At 50.7% G+C, this 23,903-nt stretch overlaps 1 protein-coding gene across 9 annotated transcripts in view; it reads left to right on the top strand.

Annotated features, from left to right (window-relative positions):
• The window catches only part of SRGAP3 (SLIT-ROBO Rho GTPase activating protein 3), a 68,115-nt gene that overhangs the window by 33,381 nt on the left and 10,831 nt on the right, over window positions 1-23,903 (top strand). For 3 of the 9 annotated variants that reach the window (XM_015293125.4, NM_001389275.2, NM_001030604.3), the window contains exons 4-15: window positions 1,722-1,784; window positions 4,394-4,579; window positions 5,546-5,674; window positions 12,987-13,208; window positions 13,697-13,798; window positions 13,989-14,186; window positions 15,486-15,570; window positions 16,923-16,950; window positions 19,738-19,840; window positions 21,582-21,642; window positions 22,063-22,140; window positions 22,901-23,035. In XM_015293125.4, the coding sequence (XP_015148611.1) occupies window positions 1,722-1,784; window positions 4,394-4,579; window positions 5,546-5,674; window positions 12,987-13,208; window positions 13,697-13,798; window positions 13,989-14,186; window positions 15,486-15,570; window positions 16,923-16,950; window positions 19,738-19,840; window positions 21,582-21,642; window positions 22,063-22,140; window positions 22,901-23,035 (1,390 nt within the window). The other 6 variants (XR_001468582.4, XR_003077332.3, NM_001389276.2 and 3 more) reach the window with 6 other exon arrangements.

Raw genomic sequence — 23,903 nt, 5'->3', positions numbered from 1 at the left:
AGGTGTGTGTTCTTGTTGTACAGGGCAGTTAGCGTAGTGCTGACACAGCTCTGGAGGAGAGCACAGCCCTCAACCACGTCCAGTTATGGGGCTTTGTTGAGCAGTAGGCAGCTGAGCTGCGATGTGCTGCTCTGGCTGTGGAGCAGCCCTGCTTCCCTGCTGGCTGCAGCCCGCGGGGTTATCCCAGTGGGCTGCCAGAGTTCCAACTCCATCCTGGGCTGCTGCATGATAACAACAGAATGGCGTGTGCTGGTCTGCATTATTGTCTTGGGGACTCAGGTTGGGCGATGCGTGGACCAGCACAGACCTCAAGTAGAAGTGCAGCAGTTCCAAAATGGCACGAGGATCTGCCGTACTGTGTGTTTGTGTATGCATTCTGTTTTGTTAAGAATTTGTAGCAAATTAAGCCAGCATTTTGATTTCCCTTATTTCTAAACGTTGCTGCCATGGGCAGGCTGGAAGAGGAGGCCATCTGTATTTTGGTTTTATGTTTGAGATGGAAAAAATAGAGCCCAGCTGTGGGCTGGCAGCCCCACTGACGCTGCCTTTGCAGCTTCTGGAGCAGGAAGGGCATTAGACAGGGTTTGTGCAGGGCTGTAAAAAGGCCCCTGGGGCATTTCTCATGCTGTGAAGCCGTTTCATTTTTAAAAATAATATCTGTAATTAAAATCTGCAGTTTTTTGTCTTTTAACGCTGCTGCAGAGCAAAGAGTGGAAAAGCCTTGTGATGGGCAGAGGGGTGGTGCGGGCAGATCTCTGGGAGCACAAGGCATGAAGACAGGCATTTCCAAACCCAGCTGTGCTGCTAAGGTCCACCCACCGCACTGAGAAATGAAAGAAGGAAAGGAAAACCCTGCAGGCATGATAGCAATGTGAAAAATGCAGCGAGATAGCGGCAGTCTGAATGTGTTGCTGTGTTTTGTTCTCTGTGGAATGGGTGTGAACGCATTTCCAGGAGATGACCAGGACTCTCTTGGACTTGGGAGCTGGGAGGCCTGGAACAGATGCTTCATGCTTCACTGCACTTGGGTTTGCCACGCAGTGCACAAAAGCAGAGAACAATTCCTGCTTCCTGGCCAGCTTGTCTGTTTGTGAGCTGTGTTCTTCTGCAGAGGCAGTGCTCCTCCGTTGCTTTTACTGCTTAAGTTCTTTACTGTGAGAGCGGTGAGGTGCTGGACCAGCTGCCCAGATGGGCTGTGGATGCCCCGTCCATCCCTGGAGGTGTTCAAGACCAGGCCGGATGGGGCCCTGGGCAGCCTGGGCTGGTATTAAATGTGGGGGTTGGCGGCCCTGCCTGTGGCGGGGGGGTTGGAGCTTCATGATCCTTGGGGTCCCTTCCAACCCGGGCCATTCTGTGATTGCTTTGGGCTGCTGTGCTCCTCTGCTCGATGAGCTGGGGAAGGCCCTCAGCTCAGCTCACCTCCCTGGGGCTGGGCACTCCTGTGGGCCCCATTTCCCCACTCTCTCATGGTACCATTGGGTGGTGCCAAGGCCCCAAGTCTCACCACACACACACTGGTGGCTCGCTGCTGCTGGCCCTGCAGGGCTCTGGTGCCATGGTGGTGGGCCTGGGAAATGTGCTTGGAGGAGAGGATTGAGAGAGGTGTGTGTGGAATGATTGAGTGTCCTGTGGTTTTATTCTCCCCTCCAAAATGTATTTTGCTTTCAGAAATATGCATTGTGGGCATGACAGTGTAAATTCTTATTCTTTTTGTCTTCCAGAGTAAAGAAATTGGCTTACAGATGCATGAAGAACTCCTGAAAGTTACCAATGAGCTGTACACGGTAAGCATGGGCTCCTGGCTCTCGTGCTGTGCACAGTGCAGGGGCACAGAAGTGTGACTGTCAGAGCAAAGTGTCTGTCAGGCTCTGCAGGCACCTCGCAGGGCTCTCACCCTGTGCCATCCTGCAAGGGAGAGGATGTCTGCTTTATTCCTTTCTGCATGCTTCTGTTGCACAGATGATGCAGCAGAAGGTTTATTCCTAAACAACCATTTTATTCCACTTTTTGAAAAATAGACCTAAGCTACAGAGTGTGAGTGATACCACTCAGAATTTCTGGCACAGATTCTCTCTTTACAGGTTTGTTTCTGCATTGGTTGCTGAAGGACAGCTTTTGTGAGACCTGCAGTGTGGGTGGGCAGCCAGGTTGGATAAAAAGCCCGCAAGAGATCTGGGATCGTGTTGGTGATGGTTGAATGTCACAAGCTGCATTAGCAACAGTGACTAATTAAGATTAATTACAGCAGCAGCAAGGCAGATGCAAAGCAAGCAGAGAATAAAGAGGGCTGGGTTGGCTTGGTGCCTGTGGAGCAGTGTACTCGGAACGTGGCCCTGGGACAGGAGCATCACCTGAGGGACACCGCTGGGTCTGTGAGCATCAGAACCATTCTGGGGCTGAACTGCAGGGAAGGGAACTGCAAGGAAAACAGTGTGATTTGGGTCCTCCTTGAGTCTGTGGCAAAACTTGTTTCCATGTGAACAGAGATACCACCCTGCTTACTGCTTTGTTCCCACCTGCAGAAGAGAGGTGTCTGAATGGTCAAACAGGCTGGAATGGCTGGAGGAACTTTGCGGTTTCTTTGGGCTGACCTTGCTGCTAAGATAGACCAGTTGTGTCATCCTGCTGGGAGAGAGTGGGGAGAGGCATGCTCATTTCAGAAATTATGGTGGAACACGAGTGAAAAGTCGGGCCTTGTCAGACAAACAGGGTTGCCTTAAGTCCCCTCGGTACTGACCAGCTCACCTCCAGTTCCTAGTCTCCTGTCCTTGAGATTTCAGGTAGAAGAGGCCTGGTTGCGTGCCTGGCCTGCAGGCCGATCCTGTGTGCTTGTGTTGTTCTGGGATATCTCAGGGCTGAGCTGATGTGTTCATGGCAGCACACTGTGCACCTAGGGGCTGCACCCCCATAACCCTGGCTGCCAACAGAACTAGGTGCAGAACAAGGATGCCTGCCTCAATGGGCACAGAGCTTGTTCTTGTGAAATGCCATCCATGTGCAGGCAGCACAAGGAAGCTGTTTGTCCTACCTGCGTCCAAGCTGTGTATCTGTAGGATGTGTGCCGGGTTGGGCTGCTTTGTAAGGCCTTGAGAGGGTAATTCTGGTCAGTGTGTGGAAACTGTGTAGTTTTTTACAGGTCTCTGCACTGTCTGATGTTTCCAGCTTATGCCAAAGTGACTGAACACGTTTCAGTGTGTTCTGTGTGCATGCTGTGGTGCTCACTGCAGAAACTGCAGTTTGAAATACGTGGCTCAAACGTGCAGGATTTTGAGGCAGGCCATCTCAGAAACAGGGCAGGAGCCTTTGCTTGCTGTTCCTTGCAGCTGCCTAAAACAAATCCCAGGGATTTGTGGAGGCTTCCTTGCAGCAGTTGGAGGGCAGTGGGCTCAGTGTTCATGTACCTGCTACCTGGAGCTGTGCTTAACCTCAGCCATTTCAGGGGAATTCTGTTGCAACTCTGCCTGGGCTGTCCCAGCCTCTTGCTGCTGGTGCCTGTGTGTTCCACCAGAGCTCTCATCCTCAGTGAGAAGCCAGTCCTCCCTGCCTTGTCAGGGCAATGTGAACTGAGACATCCAGATCCCAAGGGGAAATGATAAAAGGGGACAGCGTGACTAAAGGCATAACGAGAGAAGAGCAGATGTGTTCCCCTTGCCAGCTCTATTAAAATGATCACAACTGTGCCCTTTGGGCTTCTGTATCCAAAAGAAAATGCTGCAGTGGAGGCTGTGAGTTTTCCTGGCAGCAGATCAGTGCTGTGTCCAGTCCCCTGCTGGCACTGGTGGGTTTAGAGGAAGAGATGTTGCTGCACTCCACCTGGCACTGACTGTGCTTATGGTGGCAGTGAGATGGGGATTCAGGGGTGATGGGAGACACTCCATTTCTGCTTGAACTTGCAGCTCCTCCACCTTCAAGCTGAGGTCTGTGGTTGGGATGGTAGAGCAGGGGTGTGCTCTGCTACACTGTTGGCTTAGTAAGTTCAGTTGCAGGAAGAGAGGGGTTGGGTCCAAAGTGGCATCAGGCTGATCACGCCCTCCTCGCAGTCTCTTGTTGTGGACACCCCAATCCCATCTGCAAAGCACTGGAGGACACTTCTCATCTCCCTGTAGGAAGATGATCCATTAATGCAGTGTGTGCTGGAGGCATGGCTGCTGCTCTTGATGCAGTGGAGAAGCAGTGTGTAGTGGTTCTAATGTCAGCTCTGTGCTATTTCAAAACAGGACTCATTCTGGGGCTTTTTCTTCCCACCTTTTTGCTCCTTAATGCCACAGTGGCCTCAGGCAGCCTTGGCACAGCCAGGACTGAGCTTCCCACTGCCCACAGCTGTCGTCCTACCCTCACACATTGGTGCCTCCTGGCTGTGGAGCAGCTGGCTCACTCAGTCTTGTTCCCTCAGGTGATGAAGACCTACCACATGTATCACGCAGAAAGCATCAGTGCTGAGAGCAAGCTGAAGGAGGCAGAGAAGCAGGAGGAAAAGCAGTTCAACAAGTCAGGGGATGTGAGCGTGAACCTTCTGCGGCACGAGGAGAGGCCACAGCGGCGGAGCTCCGTCAAGAAGATTGAGAAGATGAAGGAGAAGGTGGGTGTGTGGGGTGAGGAGCCAGGCTGGAGCCCGGGGCTGTCTGGGGCTGCCTGTGCAGTGGGAGCTTAGCTCTGATCCATTTCACTTCTGTGCAGCTGCTCCTGTCTCCCTGGAAGGCATTAGGAAGCATGGCTGTAACTGCACTCGTGTGTTTTGCTGTTGATAGTGAGCTGTAGCTGTCTCAGGGTTCCTTGAGACAGAATAAAAATGAGTTGGATACATAAAATAAATGCTTTTCCTGCACAGGCTGCCTGAGATTTAAGGTGCAGCCCTCGGGTGGCTTTGCTAGCCGAAGCATTTAGCACCACTCTTGCCTCAGCTTCTCCCTGGATGTTGGAATCTTGAAAACTGGTTAATTCTTCTGTTAATTTCTGAGAACAGCAATAGCTTCTTAAGCACGTGTGTTGACCCGGCGCTGGGGCACTGTCCTGCAGCAGGCCTCTGGGAAGGGTTAATCTTCTGTGCTAAACCTTCAGGCTAGTGATCTTCCTGAGCAAATGCCCCAGATCCAAGCACATCTGCTATTGCAGAGTTCTGAATTCTGGGTACTGTTCTGAATTTTGTAGTTTGGGCCTCTGGGCCAGACTCTGCTTTGATACAGCTGCTTAAACCTGGAGTAAATCCAGATGCATGTCAGCATATCTGGGAGGAAAATTTGGCCCTCCAGTTGCGATTGTTGCCAAAACTTCCATGAACGTACAGATAAAGGAGGAACGGCTGTGCTTGGGATGCACTAGGTATATCTGATCAGAATGTGCTTATTGTGCATTGGTTGATTGTACCAGAGGCATTCAGATGTGATCCCTTCCAGCCTGGCAAAGATGCCTGTTTTCATACCTGATACCAAACCTTATTAATTCATGCATCACACCTGCGCTCTGGGGTGCTGTGGGGCCCTGCAGCAGGAGGAACTGAGACAGGAACATCCTGTATGTGCTCTAATACTCTGTTTTACTTTTTCAGAGACAAGCCAAATACTCTGAGAACAAGCTGAAGTGTACTAAAGCCAGGAATGACTACCTGCTGAACCTGGCAGCCACCAACGCAGCTGTCAGTAAATACTATATCCACGATGTCTCTGACCTCATTGATGTAAGTGCTTCCTCTTCTGCATACATCCTGCCTGCTTTGTGCTGATGAGTGCACAGCTCAATCTTAGATGTGGTTTGGTTCCTAAATGCACTCATGCCCACGTGATAGTAATGAAGGAGAATTTGTTTGGACTTTAAAATATGCTTACCTGAGGCCTGATAAGGTGCTGTAAGCTTGGATTTTTTTTCCCTGTTTTTTTTTCTCGTGCAGTTGCATGCATGCATGTGACTTCCTTCTCAGCTGATGTAGGTGTGTATGTGCAGTACTGGAGCTGTCACTATATGGTAGTCAGCCTTCTGAACTTTATGGTGGTCATGTGATCACACAGCAAAGTAATTGATTTATATCTATGCTATATAGAAACTTCTGTTGTTGTCTGGAAAAAAAAACAGAGTTTTGGTTATAACTGCATGGTGTGAGTCAGCATGCATAGCAGTACCTTCAGGGGAGCACAGGGAGAGGAGCCCAGATTTGGATCCAGCTCCATGTATCTTTTGTGTGGTATCACAAGCAGGCTATGATCCGGGTGTCACTGTATGTTGGTTTTGTCTTAGGAATCGTGCAGAAATGGTGCTTCCTTTACTACTAAATGACAGCCTCATCCTCTGCGGCTCCCACACAGGGTTTTCTGCAGCTGGAGCTTTTCAAGGTCCAGAGCCTTTGCAGTAGAATTTGCCTTGGGGCAAGCCAGGTGGTCCTCAGGTTTCCTCCTGGCCCATCCATTACTCTGCATTTGAAATGGGTAAACTCTCATAAAAATACATGCATCCTCTTTGTCGTCGTTGAAAACAGAAACCTGTTCTTTCTGCTATGTGTATCTGCAGTTTCTATCAGTTTGGATAGGTGCTCAGCACTCAGCTCTGGTGGCAGTGAAGCAGATGGAAGTGCTTCCCTAGTTAGGAAGGGCTCCTTCTGGGTTGTATCTGAAACGTTCCTTGCAGGAAATCGCCTCAGGGCAGCAACTCCCAGGAGCAGCTTTTGTAGAAATGACAGGGATCGAAAACGTGTGTATATCAGGGACTCCTATGAGCTGCTTTTAAATGATTCAGGAGAAGAGTTTTCCGTCTCCTCCTTTAATAGGAGCCTTCACAGCAGTATAGATTGCACTGCGCAGCTCCTTCCTGCTAAGGCAGCTTCAGGGAGCAGATCACTGCCTGACCTGTGAGCACCGGCTTGGCCTTCTGGCCTGGTGTTCACTGAATGCTCAATTCCAGCATGAGTCGAAGTGTTAATCTCCTTCTAACCAACTGGTGTGTGTGTATTCTTCCAAGCATTAATTGAAATAAGTCTGATGCAAAATCCCGTCAGGATTTCCAGATTTTAAGATAGGGTAAAATATATTCTTAGTATGTCCTCCTTATTCTCTTTGTCGCTGCAGATGAGTTTAGCCACGTTAGAAAGAATACTCAGTAACTGAAGCATGAAGGCCACCAAGCAGCGAGGTGTGAGAACTCCTTGACTCATCACGGGTTTCTCTTCCTGTTTCCATCCTCTCTCCTCACACACACTCTTCTCTCCCTCATTGTGTGTTTTTTCTTTTTTAAGAAAGAGTGCCTTATTTCTGTGGAGCTTCTGAGCCTTTGATTTCCTGGGGAGGTGATGAGTTCCAGTTCAGCTCTGGCTGTTTATGTTATTCTTCCCAACTTTATTTCCTTGTGCTGACCCTTCCACTGCAGTCAGCAGATGGCTTTTCTTCCACACTTCAGGAAATCCCTTCAGGGGGCTTTAACTGAAACATCTTTGACGCTGTGCAACTGAATTCCCTTAATGACACATCCTGGTCACCAATGGAAGCAAAGTATTGGCTGTGTGTGCTGTACGTGGGTGCCCTAATTTTAAATCCCCAAAGAAAGCAGTTTATTTGAACAGACTTCTGTACAGATGTTTTGCAAGAGCACGGCACGGAAGGCTTTGGAAAGTTCCAGAAGAAGGGGATCCCATGTAATTCTTTCCATTGGGTGCCCCTGGAGAGAGTGATATTGCGCTTTCTGTCCATATGTAATCTCTGTGAAGGAAAATGAAGAAAGCAAGTGTTTTCAGCTGTGCTTTTAAAGTTAGTATTTTAATCTGAATAACTTAGGATGGTGCAGTAGTGCCTTTCACTCAAGTGCTGGTGCTGCTTGCAGACACCAGGTTGGTACCATCAGAGCATGCAGGATGCAGTCAGCTGCCTTCTGGTGCCATCCTGGTACTCCACGGGGTGCAGCAGAGGCTGTGAGCAGAGGAGGTGAGTTCTGCCCTCATGCCCAGCGCCAGCTGCTGTGCTGTGCGGGGCCCCGTGGTGCGGAGCTCCTGCACACCCTTCACACTGAGCAGAATTGCCTCCCACAGCCTCTCGATCTGTGTGTAAATCAGACAGTCAGAGCTCTGGAGCACCTGACAGCGGTGCTTTCCCCAGTCACTGAGGGCTCCGTGCCATCTGTTAGGCACAGCCTTGATGTTCCTTGTGCCCTCAGCGGCAGTGCAAAATGAGACTCTTAGAACAAAGCCTCTGCTAATATCCCCCTGGTGAGAGATGAGGTCCCAGCTGCTGGGGAGGGCGAGCAGCGCTCCCAGGGCCGGGCTGTGATGGCAGATGAAACACTTGGAGGGGCTGTGCCCTGCTGGCTCCAATGGCCCTGCTGTGTCCTTCTGCAGAAAGGTGAAAAATAGGGAGCACGTCAGATTAGACTTGGGCTGAAAGAACATCATTTGCCTCTTCCCTCAGAAGAATCGTGTTTCTATTAAAGCACCTGTGTTCTTATTTCTGTCATTAAGTGTGTGACCAAATTAATCTCTGGCCTTGCGTGTGGAATGGAGATAAAGCTGTTTCCGTCCCCCTGGAGCTCTGCTCAATAGCTGTGCAGTATTTGAAGTGTTCCCACAGAGGGTAGCAGCGGGGCACGGCGTGGCAGTGGGTCCCCAGGCTGGGTCAGCTCCTGACATCGCCCTGGGATGTGCTGTGTCTGCACGGATGGAGCGTTGGCTGCGCCTGGGACAAACAAACAAGCGGGTAAAGGAAGGGAACTCTTAGGAATATTGAACTGCTGCCAGAAGTTTCGGTCACTGGAAAGTGCTGATGACATTGTTATTTTTAATGAGGTCAGGTGGTGCTCGGGAAGCAGTTTGGGAAAGCCACTGGTAGCTGCCCTGCTGTGGGACTCGAGGGAATATGTGCTTTTGGCACAGCTTTCACTGGGCGTCGGGCAGAGAACTGAGGCCCGAGGAGGCACTGGTGCTGTGCAGCAGTGCTTTGCTGTGCCCCAGGTGGCTGCGGCTGGCGGTGGTGATGCACTGTGGAGTGGGGCTTGCCGGGGCCCGAGCTGAGGACTGAATTCTCTGCAGTGACCTGCGGGCGGTGTGTGCGGCGCGGCGGGGCCGGCCCGGCGGAGGTGGCAGTGGCAGCAGAGAGAATCCGGATGGACCTGCTGTGTTCTGAGCCTCATGCAGAGCGAGGGGATGAATGGGAGGAAAAGGATTCGGTCTGTGTGATCTTTTTCAAAGCAGGGCTGGTGTGGATGTAGGGGAGGGGAGAGAGGTGAGCTGACTCCATTTGCTTTCAGGAGTTTGGCACCTTCTGTTCTCACGCCGGTACCCTGGTTAGGAAACTCACGTTCTGTTTCTGTGTGCAGGTGGTTAATACAATAGCTGCTGTACTCCCCGTTTGTCAGCAGCGCCTTCAGTTGTGATAACCCAATAACAGTGCTTTTTTCTGAGCTGCTGTTAGAGTGCTGTGTTAAACTGCAGGATCCGGCCAGCACTCAGCTCTTAAACTTTGCCTGTCTTGGCTTTAATAATACAGCAAAACTATGTGGTTGTTCCCCAAAGTTTGTGCCTAGTAAACGATTACTTCCTCATGCAGACACCACAGACATTGAAATTGCCTTGCTAGGTTAATGAAGCCCGCTTGCAGGTTGTTTTATGGCTTGGGGTATCGTGCAGCCTATAAATTCTGCTGCTTGAGGGCTGTGAGCAGCCTTTGTCTGATGGACCTTGTTAGCGCGGCACAAAAGGCTACAGGATGTTCCCTGGGAGAGCAGAATTCCTTCTCAACACTCTGTGCTTTTCCCAGTCGTGTGAACCAATAGCCTCTCAAGGTCCCAATGTCCTTTAGGAGATTAATTTACCAATGAGTTCATCTTGGAAAAAACCCAAACCAACACACATGCACAAAGGGCCTAAGAAGGTGTACGCAGGAGAGGAGTGCAATAGGGGGATTAAGGGGCAGAGTGAAATGTGGGTCAGAAATCCTTTGGAAAAAAACCCCCTCTGGGAACCATGGAGGTAATTACCGTAGCGGGGCTTGGAAGGGGCTGCGTGGGGCTGCGGTCTGTCTGTCGTGGAAGGGGCTGTCTGTCGTGGCCGGGCATTCCTGTACCTGTGCTGGGATGCTGTTGTGGCCAGACTTGTTTCCATGCTGATGGCTCTGAGGGAGGTGTGGTGGCTGTAGGCTGTAGGGCTGCTGCTGTTCTGAGCACTGAACTGAACACTGTGTTTTCTTGGACTGCTTCTCTGAAGACCTGAAGGTACCTCCAGGTGCGAGATAGGTGCTGGTACCCAGCATTGGCACAGCCAAGTGCAGTGTTACCTTGGTAAAGCATTATTTTGTGCTTTGAAACGGGTTAAGTATCTTCTAACTATGCAAACAGTGAGATGAATCAGTGCTTCAGAAAGCACTTTGTTTTCTGTGAGGCCTGGTACTGCTATAGCCTTGCTGTACGAGAACTTTGTGTTTCTGCAGAGCTGCCGTGCTGGAGTTCTGGGGGGAGCAGGCAGGGGGGACCCTCAACTCACCCCGAGCTGCTGCTCTGCAGCCCTCAGCCCGGCAGCTGTGCTGGGCACAGGGCAGGGTGCATGCGGCTGCCTCAGCGCTCCGAGCGGAGCTGTGTGAGCTCCTGGGTCTGGCTGTTTCTCCAGCTGAGCACTGTAATACTTCCAGCCCTCATAGGGGTGGTACGAGACTTAAGGAATTAATATACGAAGAGCTTAGAGCTCTTCAGATGAAAGGCGCTGCAGAAGTGCTAAGGGTGGTTATTTGTGCTTCTAATTTATTTTCCATCAAAGGGGGATGAGAAGGGTGAGAAAATGCCATTTGTTCTGGAGCTGGGATCCAAGCGTGAAGTTCTTTTTTTGTTGTTTCCCCTTCATACTTGGTGTGTTTCTGTGGGAATGGCGTGACTGCTGGTGCTCCTTTCCCCTCCAGCCAGCAGTGCACGCAGTGCTAGCACAGTGCTCAGGGCCTCAGTGCTGGGACACATAGCGAGCTGCTGCCCTGTGCTGGGCTCTGCTGGCTGCAGCATGAACTCTGCAGAGATCTCAGTAGTGTTTCTTTTCACACGTATCATGCGTTACCTCCTCAGAGACTCACGGTGCTGTATCCAGTTTGCACCCCACTTTGATTCCCCGAAGAACCATTTTTTTGAGTGTTGTTTGCTGAAGGCAGAGCTGCACCAGTCCTTAACTGTCCCTATTTTTAACTAATAAATGTAGGAGTTAAATAGCAGTAGGATGAATAGTGGATTATGACCATTTAATCAGTCCTACCCCTGCTGGGGACAAGCAGAGCGCGCCGTGGATCTGCAAGCAGGAGCAGTCCTGTTGTGCTGTCACTGCTCATTGCAGCACAGACCAGCAAACAGCTCTGTGTGACGTGATGTGAGCTGAGGGCTGTCCCTTCACGTGGGCAGGAGGAGAGAGGTGACTTCTCTGGCTGGAGCTGCTTGTGGCACCAGCTGAGTCTTCACATTTCACTGTGAGTTTGTCAGTGCTGATGTTCTGATACAGAGGCACTTTTTGTGCCTTTCTGCATTGGTTAGAAGTGATTCCTGTGAGCACTGCGGAGTTGGAGGAGGGGCATCTGCCCTGTGAAGATGGCTTCGTGCTGCCAGAAGTAGAGGGGAGTCTGGCGGGTGAGCTGGGGTTCTGGGTGAGTTGGTTACAGCTCAGACAACGAGGACTTTCTGCTCATTCTTTAATCTGTGTGACAACAGAGCTTCTTAACTGTAGCGTATGTGGCTGGCAGGTGCCAGCTCAGTTCTGCTTGCTGCAGCAGCGCTCTCACAGTGCCCATCAGCACATTCTCCCTCAGTGCCTCCAACAGACATTGCTCTGTGCTGCAACCCTCCACTCCTTGGGAGTGTCCCTGCAGATCATTGCACTCGTGTGCAAGTATGTGTAAACTTCAGACCGTGTGTGACTGCTGCTCACAGGCTGTGCTGGTGACAATGTGTGTCACTGTGCCCCGGCTGTGCCAGGAGCCAGAAAGGGCATCATGGGGACATGCGATTATGGAACCCCCAACAGTGGGATGAAGCTGTGGTGTTATCTAACTTCACATCCTTTGTCAGGAACTTCAGTCCTCTTATGTCTAGAAATAGATGTGCCTCATTTCTGGATTGCAGCCTCCTTGCAGCCCCATTAGCACAGCTCAGTTGGATATGCTGCTCTCCAGCTCCCGGCTGTGCCTCACCATGTCTCTCCTTTCCCCACAGAGCCACTTCTGGCATCCCTGTGCTGGGTGCCTGCTGCAGGGCTGCGCCTGATGCTGTGCTGCCGTCCTTTGGGGACTGGGAGGAGACCTGCTGGGATAGGAGCTGCTGCTTGCTCAGCTGTGATTTGGTGTTCAGAGCAGCAAATCCCTGAGCTGTTGCTATACTTAACGTGCCAAATTCAATTATATCAAAAAGAGAGTTTAAAAACAGGGTTTTGCTGCCCAAATACTGTGCATTAGGCAGTTAGCTCAGTTTTGTCGTGTTCTCCAAGATGAACACGATCATTTGTGCATGAGGAACAGCCTTGTTATGAGCTTCCTGGCAAGGGTGGAAGGGCCATGCGTGCCCTGCAGAGCCCTTCGGTACCACTGTGCTCAAGCATCTGTCAGTATGGAGTAACTCAGGGAATGGTTTCTCTGTGCAAAAGGCACTGGCAGGATTGCTGGAGCTGAGGAGAGCCCTGGGCAGCCCACAGTGTGGCCCTCTGGCTGCTTGTCCCAGGGACTTTTGCAGGGCAGGCACTCTGTCATCAGTGCGGCCCTGCCCTGGTGCTGAGCAGCCAGAAGAACCATGCTTTTGTGTGATAATTTTTAGCTGTCTCCTGCCTGAGAACGACTTGTGTCTTTTTTCCAGCAAAGCCAAAGACATTAAATTCTTCTGCTGTGCCCGGACACCAGTGCAGGGTAGTGCACGGCCCAGCTACATGTGCCCCTCGTACCTGTTCTTCCTCAGTCCTCTTTCTTTCTCTCCTTTCCTTGTGGTGTTGCAGTGCACTGATGGCACAGCAGTGGCAGTGCTGGTGGTACCTGTTCCTAAGTCAGCCATGCCTTGCTGTCCCACAGTGCTGTGACCTGGGGTTCCATGCCAGCCTTGCACGGACCTTCCGGACATACCTGTCTGCTGAGTACAACCTGGAGACCTCCCGCCACGAGGGCCTGGACATCATTGAGAATGCTGTGGACAACCTGGATGCTCGGAGCGACAAGCACACCATCATGGACATGTGCAATCAGGTCTTCTGCCCTCCACTGAAGTTCGAGTTCCAGCCCCACATGGGGGATGAGGTACGGTGCTCACTGCTGTGGAGCTGCCTTGCAGCCTGGCCTAGGCCTGGTCCCTCTTAGCCATCACGCTTACGTTATTTCTTCCCCTCTGCTCTGTCTTCATATGCAACTGTTCACATTTCCTTTTTTAATGACATGCTTAGCTCATTAGCAGCACTCCTCCTTTCAATCTGCTCTTTGTCCTCTCCCAGTTACGAAGCCTTTGGTTTCATCCTCAGCTGAACTGTCCAACAGATTTGATGGTGGGGCTTTGATTTACCTGCTGCAATTGGAAGACTTCAGAGTGCAGCTTTAAAATGCTGAGTAGAAAGGCTTTGTGCTAGCCCAGGTCCACAACACTGCTGCTTAGAAACTGGACCACACTGCCTGAGAGGGCTGCAAGGAGCTTGTGGGTGCCAAGGGAATCTTTCTGGTATACATTAGTATGTGTTTGGTCTGTGTTGCAACTTACTAAGCCCCTCTCCTGTCTCTGCCATGCTCCTGCCCAGGTGTGCCAAGTCAGCGCCCAGCAGCCTGTGCAGACTGAGCTGCTGATGCGGTACCACCAGCTGCAGTCCCGCCTGGCCACCCTCAAGATAGAGAACGAAGAGGTAAGAGCTCATCCTTCTCCCCACCTCTTGTGCTCGTGTGTGGGGTGTGCAGTGCTGAGATCTCCCTTTGCAGCTCATGCTAGGGCAAGCCCGGTACTTACGAGCTGCTTGTGGGCCAGTTGTTTTGCCTCCAGATGTCATTTTTTTTCTCTGTTTGCTTCAAGAACATGTTGTCTTTTATGCCTGATAGGTACGAAAAACTCTGGATGCCACAATGCAGACTTTGCAGGACATGCTGACAGTGGAAGATTTTGATGTTTCAGATGCCTTCCAGCACAGTCGCTCCACTGAGTCGGTCAAATCAGCTGCTTCAGAGACCTACATGAGCAAAATAAACATTGCCAAGAGGAGAGCCAACCAACAGGAGACTGAGATGTTCTATTTTACAGTGAGTCTCATATCATGTGATGCAGGACACAGGGCATTAATTGCGAGGACTGTGTTGCATTTTAAGCGCTCATTAGTGAAGAGCAAGAACCAATTCAGTCTTTCACTGTTTGCCTTCTGTATAGTTTGGGATTGGAATGCATTTCACAGCAGCATGGAAATGCATGGAGAATGACAATTTAATGTCTGTCTTGTTCTCATTTTTAATGGAACAACTGCAGCAAGCAGTTTTGACTCCAAGTTTACAGAATTCAGCAGGAGTGGCTCAGCACTGGGCAGCAGCTCCAGTTAGGCCCAGCTGATGGATCCTCTGGAGGCCTTTCCTGTTTTGAACCCTTGGCTGAGCCTTCCCTTTCTGGTCTACACAGCTAAAATCTGCCCTGGGCCTAGGGTTGAGATAAACAGCCATTAGCATCTTACACAGGCATTGCAGGAAGCTGTGCTGGCTGGGATTCTGTGCTGTGTGCATGCTGGGCAGCAGCAGCCTTGGTCAGGTACTGCACATCTGTGCTGCTCTTAAGGCTCTCTCTTATCACTCTTGAAGCAGTAAGACATTAGCTCAGCAGAAGTGCCCCTCATTTAAATGTGGTTAATAAGCTACAGTTAATGTATGTATACATCTTGTGATGTATACATTAGTATGATTTTTCAAGCAGTATTGTTATTTCTGTGTGGGCAGGGAGGGCAGAAATCAGCACGTCGGTTTGTTTTGAGTTGTGCTTGTTTCTTTAATTTTGCAAGAACTTGTGACTTTTCCTTTTTTTTTTTTTTGGTCTTTTGTTTTCCATGCCTGTCTCCCTTACTCCTCCTCTATAAAATCACTTGCTCTGGAGCACTCCTGGGTGCACAGCAGGCTGGCGGTGCAGTGAGTTGTGCCACGTGGTTTTCATTGTGCTGTGCGTCCACTGCCTGAGCTGCTCTGCTGCATCACTTGTGTGTATGGGGCCAAAGCACCGCCAGGGGAGGGAAAACCTCTTTGATTTTCCAGGCTGTTCTCAGAAGCCTGACAAAGAGAAAGTTTGCTTTGAACTTTTTTCTTTGGAGCAACTTGCATTCCCAGGCAGGGGGTGCAGCACCAAGGAGACCAGTCTAATAATAAGACCTTCAGGACTGTGGCTGGGGCAGTGGGAGGTGATTATCAGACCGTGCTCCATCCTGCAGTGCATCCACCGCCTCGTTTGTTGGAGCCTGACAGCCTCTGTGTCCCCTCAGTCGCCCCCCAGGCAGAAGCATACATCAATTACAGATGATTATTGCCAAGAGTCTTAACCTACCTTGCTTGTTCTGTTCTTAATTCCAGAAATTTAAAGAGTATTTGAATGGCAGTAACCTTATCACAAAGCTCCAGGCTAAGCACGACTTGCTGAAGCAGACTCTTGGGGAAGGTGAGTCGTGGGGTTAGGCCCAGGCAGGGAATGTGTGCTGCCAGCATTGCTCTGGCATTTGGCTTTGAGCTCTGGCTTCAGTGGTGTGGGGACAGAGCAGGCAGCTTGTAGAAATGGGCCTGTCTGAGCTCTTCCCAGAGATCCCAGATGTTAGCACTGGACTCAGGTCTGTTTGGTAGCTGCAGGGCTATGGCTCCTGGGGGTCGGTGCAGGAAGCAATTAATCTCTTGATGATTTGTTGCCTGCACTGCTCTCACACAAAAGCACTATTGCGGCTGTACCTGGGAGGAGGAGTGTGGTGTCAGTCGTTGCAGTTCTCTGAGAGTTGTGCAAAAGCAGCTGTGGAACGTTTTCACGTGGAAACTGAATTTCTTCCAGGTCATGGGATTGTCCTGCTATGTAGACATTTGGCAAACATTTGGCCCAGAAATGCAGAATGCTGTGTTTCAGCATGAGCTGATTCTCTTTAGAAAGAAATCTGGGCTTGCAAAACACTTGTGTGGAATTCTTTGCTTTTTCAGTGAGGAATTGGCTGCAAGCTTGCTTTCTGCAGGTGCCAAGGGAGAGCAGGAAGGAGGCGTGTGTAGCCAAATGCTTCCTTTTATGTGCCTTGGAAAAAAGGAAGACTAAATTGGCTTCCTTGGCCTTTGGAGAAAGGCACAAACAGCATGTGGAATGGGTTTAGTTTTTTCAGTGGATTGACAAACACTTTAAAAAATGAACAGATCTTATCACGGTAATATGCTGCCGGTTATGTGAAATCCAAGTGCTAAAAATACACGAAGGGAATGAGAATATTGACAGCCAGAATAGTCTGCTTGATGATGATTAGATGGGCTGTTATCTCATAGGAAGAGCCAGGGAGCAGAATTACACCACTGTATTCAGATGCTATTAGTGGTCCTCCATGAGGCAGTTGGATAATCTCAGCAGCCTCCCCAGGGGTTTCAGGCCTTATCAGCCTCCCCCTTTCCTATTTGAATTTGGCCAATACCCATCTAGTGTAAATGAGCACTTATTGCAGAGGACCTGCAGTGCATCTCGTTATTTTTTTTCCAAGATGGACTTCATATTGCAAATAACCTTTAATGTCAGTGGGAATAGAAGATGCTCTCCCTCCCTTGTGACTGAGCCCTGGACTTCTAATGCCTCATATGGAAGGGGTTTGCATAGCAACCAGCTCGACATCTCCTGTAACCTGCAGGGCTTTCAGGCACAGTCAGCCTCTGCCACAAGCAATTAACTCGGGGCTTACAGGGCAAGAACTGGGGGTGTGAGTGCTTGTGCAGCTGTGTTTTAGGTCAATTTTCTAGTGATGTGAAGAGTTAATGGGAACTTATTTTTCTTCATAGGTGAAAGAGCCGAATGTGGAACAACCAGGTGAGAAGTTTCTTTTATTTCATCTGTATTTGGGAAGAATCTTTGGCTTGTGCTGGCCGCGGTGAGGGTGGCTTTCTTTGCTGCTGATGCAGCTTGGTGGGGCTGGAGGGCAGGCAGACCCCGCTCCCCATGTCGCTGACATGCTTCCCTGCTGCGCTGCCTCCAGTGGAGTAGTTGGGGTGATGACAAGCAGGACTTTGGTGTTGCTGCAGTGTAATTTCTAGCTGACTGGCTCAGAAGTGCTGTGTCAGCACGGTGCATTGCAGTGCCTGATAGGCACAGCCAAGGTTGGGTTGTGTTCAGACAGCGCAATGTGAACACGTCCACCTGCTGCCTACCATCCCTGTTTGTTTAAAGGCTTTGATACATCCTCTGAAAGCCTCTCCTGTCTCTTGTTACTTTGCCTAGGAGCACAGAGAGTGTTTGTATTCCCACACTTTCATCCAGCTACAGCAGGAGATAGTGCTAGTGATGAATGTAAAAGGAAGAAGACTTTGATCTGCGTCCAGTCTGTAAAGCATCTCCACAGAGCTCTGGTGGCTTGCTCTGAGTGTGCTGCTTTCACAACAGTAAGACATGGGCCAGCAAAGCCTGCTGATGTCTCCTCAGAATGTGTAGGACCTCTCTCTGCATCATCTTTTTACAATCCCATTTCAGTGTTTAATTCAATTTGCAGTACCAGCAAAAAAGCTGCATGCGTTCCGTGTTTGAAATGCTGAAGCAGATGGTAATGGCAGGGCTGCCCAGGCAGGCAGGAAGGAGGCTGCCTGACAGAGAGAGAGAGCAGGGTGCCTTGGTCTGCTGCCTGCTGGCGGAGATGGGCTGCAGTGCAGTGCTGTGCCAGGCCAAGAAGCACCAGTGCTGGACTTCCAGTACAAGGTGCCATCAGGGCAAAGAAGGAACTTTTGAGCCCGGAGTTGTCAAGAGAGCAGGGATGCAGGCTAAGAAATCCAGACATCCTCAGGTATCGCTGCAGCCTTTTGTTCCTGGAGCTGCCCTTACCTACTGCAGTGCTGGATGCCCTGGGGTACTTGGCTCATCCAGGGCCCCTGCAGAGCAGTGGGTACAGAGCTGCTCCTCCTCTGTCACTGCCTTTCCCAGGGACCCAGCAGAGCTGTCCTGCAGGGCTTTCACATCTCCAGTCCCTGGCGTTGGCTTGCACACTTGTGTGAGCTGAGCTCTGGTCCTCTGTGAGCCCCAGGCCAGGTTTTCTGCTGAACTGGCTGATGAAACCAGGCCAAATCTGAAATAGTTTGCTCTTGAGTACTTTGTTTCTCAGGAGTGGGTGCCCATGGACTGGTGATGATGAAGGCCAAAACAATCAAAGGAATGAATAGCAGCCTCCTACGTGAAGGATGATGGCACAACTCCCTGCTGCTTCTGTTTGCTTTTGTTTCAGCCTTTGCTTTTACTGCATAAAGGAAAACAAACAAGAGACAATCTCCTTCTTGTGAGCTCAGGCAGAGCAACCTTCCTGCAGACACAGCTGGAGGAGGACTGCCCACTTTGAGAGGAGATGGCACCTCAGCAAGCAGCCCTGGGCTGCAGCGTGTGGCTGCTTGGCTGAGGGTCAGGGTCAGTGCAGTGATCGTTTCTGCTCCAGTGGTCAGTGTAGGCTGGGCTAGAGGACAGATCCAAGATCACTTAGAGAATTTATGCCGTTTTTCTCTCTCCTGTAGATGTGGGTGCTTGTGTCTTAATGTCCTTCATTATCAGAAGGAGAAATCAGAATGCAAACACCATTAACAGAAGCAGCCCCCCAGACCCCTGATCACAACACTAAAATAAGTCACGTGTCTCCATGGCTGCATTCCAAGAGTAACGAGTGTCTGTAACCCTTGCTGAAGTCAGTGGAGTCCTCAGGATCTGTTCCCCAGGCTGGTGAGGCCCACTGGTCCTGGGTGGCACAGGCAGAATCATACTGCTTCACAGTGCAGTGCCACCCTGTGTTGTTTGGCGGTGCTGGCTGTTGGGTATTGACAGGGCTCACTTGTTTCTGTGGATCCTGGGCTCCTGGTGACTTCTTCCTGCCAGAAAGACCGACGGCCATTCACGTCCCTGTGAGCCTCTCCCAGAGAGAAGACGGCTGCAGAGGGGGGTTCCCACTGTCCTCTTTCAGGCAGTGCATGAGCAGAATGGGGTGCACTTCTCAATGACAGGATTGCTTTGGTGTTTTCCAAAGGCTAACTGGTTTGCTTGGGGTATACCAAGGGATGGGTTGAACACTTCAGCAGCTCTTGGTGCTTTTTCAGGCTGGCAGAGTGCTGAAGTGGTAGAAGTAGGAGGGTGGTGTTAAAAATCCTTCATTTTACATCCAAATGTTATCCTTGGTAGCAGAGCAAACACCGGGCAGCGGTTGCACTTGCTGGCACCTCAGAGAGGGAGAGCTGTGTCTGCGGGTTGTGTGTGACAGCAGTTGTGCTGAGCTGTGCTTAGCAGCTTTATTGTTTACTTGCTTGAATGAAGGAAGTTCTGCATGCAGGAAATTGCTGCCAACCCATCATCCGTTCAGGCTGTGGTTGTTGGTGTATGTACCGCTTTGTCACTGCTGGGGATGATTGTTTTTTGCGGTAGCAACCGGGAGTCTTTGAGACACGCACCAGATCAGCCCCTTTGATGGCTGTGTCAGAGGTTGGAGCGCGCAGCGCTCGGCCGTGCACCGGGTCCTCACCATGGGGGTTTCTGTTGGGCGTAGTTCTTGTTCTCAGTCATAACCTTTGAGATCTCACCCGTTCATTGCATTTATGTTGGTGTTCTGTTGATTTCTTTTGTTCCATTTTCTCCCAGGCCCCCATGTCTTCCCCCTAAGCCACAGAAAATGAGGAGACCTAGGCCTCTCTCAGTCTATAATCATAAACTCTTTAACGGCAATATGGAAACGTTCATTAAGGTACTCGCTGGCTGACAGTAAGAGTTGATGAACGCTGTGAATGTAATGGCGGCTTTCCTGTCCTGTCTGCCCACTGCTTTCCTGCCCCGCACCCAGCCGAGCGGCCGGCGCCCCACGGCAGTGCCCGCTCCCCCCGCAGCCGCCCCAGTCCATCATGGCCGCACCGCAGCTCGGGGCGTTGGGCTGTGGCAGCGGGGCGTCCCCACAGCAGCACCGGGCTGAGCTCCCACCCCGTGCGGCGGCTCCCTGCCGTGGAGCGAAGGGCAGCACGCGCTGCCCGGCTCTGCTGGGCCCCGTGGAGCGTGGCACGGCGGGGCTGGGGGTGTTTTCCCCATACACTGTAATGGATTTGAGGTGGGGAAACCACTGAGGAGGAAATAGGATTTTCAAGGCAGATTTCCCCGGAACGTGCTCGTTAGAAACCTTAACAACGCGCTCCCTCATTTTCTCCATTTTCCTCCATATTTGGTGCTCTTGCCCCAGGGCAGAAGCAGCAGGCAGACTTAGGAGCTCCCGGGTGTCTCCCAGTTGTAGGGACTGCAGCCTTGAGGTGAAATACCATGTGCTGGGGGGGCAGATGTGCCATTCTGACCCTTTAAGAAAAGAAAAATGCTAAGCAGCCCAAGTGGTGCATCTCAGCACGACTGCTGGCAGCCGAGCGGAGGAGCAGTGTTGGTTTGGGCAGAGGCTGGGCCTGGGGCTCGGCCCACAGCTCACACCCTGCTGTCCGGGGTTTTGTATTCAGGCTGATTTTTAAAAGAGGTGCTGCTCAGAGCCCTTCCTGCCGAGTGCCGCTGTGCGGTGCTGCCTGCAGTGGGGCGCTGCGGGTGATGCCGGGGGCTGCTCCGGCCGCCAGGCTCAGTGCTGGCGCGGGCTGGGGAGGGCGGGCGGGTGCCACAAGGCTGGGCTTGGACCTCGCTAAGCTGCCATTGCATTTGAGCGTTCACGGCCTCCAAAAGAGACGCTTACCTCTAACTGAACTCATCTTTCCTTAATCTCTTCTTTTTTTCCTGCTCTGCTGCTTTTTTGTGTTCTCAGAGGAAGGAGGAATGCGCGAACAAGAAATCAGGTATTTACTGCAGGCCCGTCCGTGAGACGGAGTAAATTGACCAGAGACAGAAATGCAACTGCACTGGGGTAAAGAGAGCCAAACCAAGCCCTGAGGAACGTGAGCTCCCCCTGTGACAGCAGGCACTGCTCGTGTTCCCTGAGCTCCTGCCCCGAGGGGCGGCCGGGAAGGAGAAGCCAGAACCTGCCGTAGGCTCAGACGCAGGCAGAGTGCCTCTCACAGACTGCAGTGGGGCTTTTCTTTTCTTTTTTTTTCTTTTTTTTCTTTAGCAACTGCTGATATTGGCTCTTTCTTTAGGTGGAAATATTGTTGTAAGCTCTGTTACTGGAAGCTTATTTCATCAGTCAGGTACAGCACGAGATTTATTTTGGCTCAGCATTACACCTGTGAAATGGAGTAACTGTGATCCAGTTGCATCAGCCCACTGTCTCAGCCAGATAGTGAGCAAGTCTTTGTCACACACTTCAGTGAAAGCTTTTTGTGAGTAATCGAGTGCACACAGTGTATTCAGCACTGCTAGATGGCTTGATGTGTGTAACACCTCCTTTTCTTGCCTGTCCTCTTACTAAACTCAATGGCACTGATTTTCAAAACTGTTTTTGCAGTTTTTTTCTGGGCTTTATTGTCAGTCAACCAGTAAATTTTTGCCTTTTTCTTCTTTCCTCCATGAAGGATTCAGGACAGGCCATTCCGCTTGTAGTAGAAAGCTGCATTCGTTACATCAATTTGTATGGTAAGTTAACTCAGCAGTACTGACGGTGAAACTTTCTGCGGAGGTAATGAGTTACTTGCAGCCATCAGGGAAACGCAGCAGAGATGCCCTCGGCCCTTGCTGTGTGGCCTCAGGTTATAATTACAGTGGCACTGACTGTGATGTAACGTTGGATGACTGACAAATATTTAGGTCTTGTTAGCACTCATCCACATTAAATTGCTTGCTTAGGCCCTGGGCCAGCAGCAGCTCTTCCAGCACTTTGATCTGGGGGCCTTGCTGGAGAGCAGGAGCAGGGCTGGCTCGTGCTGGGCTGTCTGCTTCTTGCTCTCTGAGCCCTTCTCTCTGGGTGCATTGACTGCTGGTTTCTGCTGTCCTTCACCAGGAAGTATTGTACAGCAGTTATGCAAATCTTTTCCAAAACAAATTGTTCTTTTCCAGGCCTTCAGCAGCAGGGTATTTTCCGAGTTCCTGGCTCACAGGTGGAAGTCAATGACATCAAGAATTCCTTTGAGCGAGGTGCGTTGGCCAGGCCTCCTCCTGCCCGTGCTCCTGGGGACAGTGGTGGCACCTTGGGGGGTGTTGGGGCACCAGGCCTTATGTAAATCCACTAATAAAGGCCTTCCTGTGAGAGAAGCTAGGAGGCTCTCTCCTTCTGGCTGTCCTGGTGTTGTATCTCTGCAGTGGCAGTCACCCAGGGGGAGAATAGCAGCAGTGGGGGGAGCTGCAGAGATCCTCTCCACAGCCATTTAGTGCTGAAGCCATAAAATGATTTGTTGAGAATCCATTTTTAAGGAGCTTTTATCAGATGCCAGGACAACATGAGAGTGACAGTGCTATCCAGAGCAGTTTGCTCTGTTCCAGAGGTCTAACTGCATACTCCAGACAAGCCTGTCTTCTCAAGCCATCTTCTACCATAGCTCAGATCTGCTCAGCTCTCCAAGCTGTTGTCTTAAACGCAAAAAAAGCACTGGGCTGGAAATGGTGCAATAGAATCAATTAATAACATCCTCCTCTTCAGGAAAGCTTTAAAACGTCAACAGTAAACTACATGCCCTGGCTTTCTGTAGGGAAGGCTGCAGCATGCCTGAGCACAGCGCTGTGGTACGGAGTGCCTTAATAAGCTCTTCTCTGGCTGAGAAAACACGCAGAGTTACCATTCCACACATGAGGGTTTTCTGAACTGTGGGAAAGTTTTTACCAAGTGAGGGGGGAAAAACCATGCTGTGTTGGTCCGGTCTGACTGCAATGCCAGAAGTAAAAACTCTTCCCTGGGCAGGTGAAGATCCCCTTGCTGATGATCAAAATGAACGTGACATTAACTCAGTGGCTGGAGTCTTGAAGCTGTATTTCCGAGGACTGGAAAACCCCCTCTTTCCTAAGGAAAGGTTTCAAGATTTGGTATCTACTATAAGTAAGTACATGACATGTCTTCTTGGAGAACAGGGTGGGACAAGTAAAGCAATAAACAGGGCAAATACACCTGTGCTTTGCAGCATATGCTGTAAGAAGGGCTATAGGTCTGCAATGGAAATCATGAGGAAAAGGCATTGAGGATGCGTGCTGTCAGCGCTGGAGGTAAGGCAGAGGTGTAACATCTTGCTATGGCTTCTCTGAAGTCCAAAGAATCAACTTCAGGCGTAGGCCAGTGGGCTGTATGCACATTGCTTTCTGCATGAGGGCTCTCTGGTCACTTGAACATAGCAGGCAATGTCTTCCTGCACAGTCTGTCTGCATGGATCACAGCTGTTCTTGAGCTGTTGCACGCCGTGCTGCTGGGACCCAGAGAGTTTGCTGCTTTAGCTCAGCATTGTCTGCGAAGCAAAGCGGAGGTCAGTGCCTCATGGCTGCTCAGGAAACCTCCAATCCACGAGGTCAGAAAACTGGTTTCAACCTCGCACAGTTGGGTTCTGAAAGTATTTGCTGCTTGTTTTTCCTGCCCAAAGAAAAACAAACCTCTGGGATGTGAGCAGAGGTAGAAGCTGAGCTTCTTCATCGTGAAATGCTGTGAACCAGCTGTTGGGGTTGGTTTGAGGGGAGAAGAAGCCTGATCACCCCTATGTTCTGTCCTGACTTCTCCCAACCCAACTTGTTCCTGTGCAACTGAAGAAACAGATCTCCCAGCTGGGCCTTATTTCTCACAGTACCTTGTAGTGATGGCGTTTGTTTATTGGCAAGTCATGGAAATCATTCCCATAGGGCAAAAGAAGGCAGAATAAATTCAGTGCATCGGAGACGGTGGAGGAGTGTTGTGCGCTGTGGCAACAGGACAGCTTTGTTTT

This window comes from Gallus gallus, chromosome 12, assembly GCF_016699485.2.
Source record: "Gallus gallus isolate bGalGal1 chromosome 12, bGalGal1.mat.broiler.GRCg7b, whole genome shotgun sequence".
NCBI classification, from domain to species: Eukaryota; Metazoa; Chordata; class Aves; order Galliformes; family Phasianidae; genus Gallus; species Gallus gallus.
This window is presented reverse-complemented; position numbering and strand designations above follow the sequence as displayed.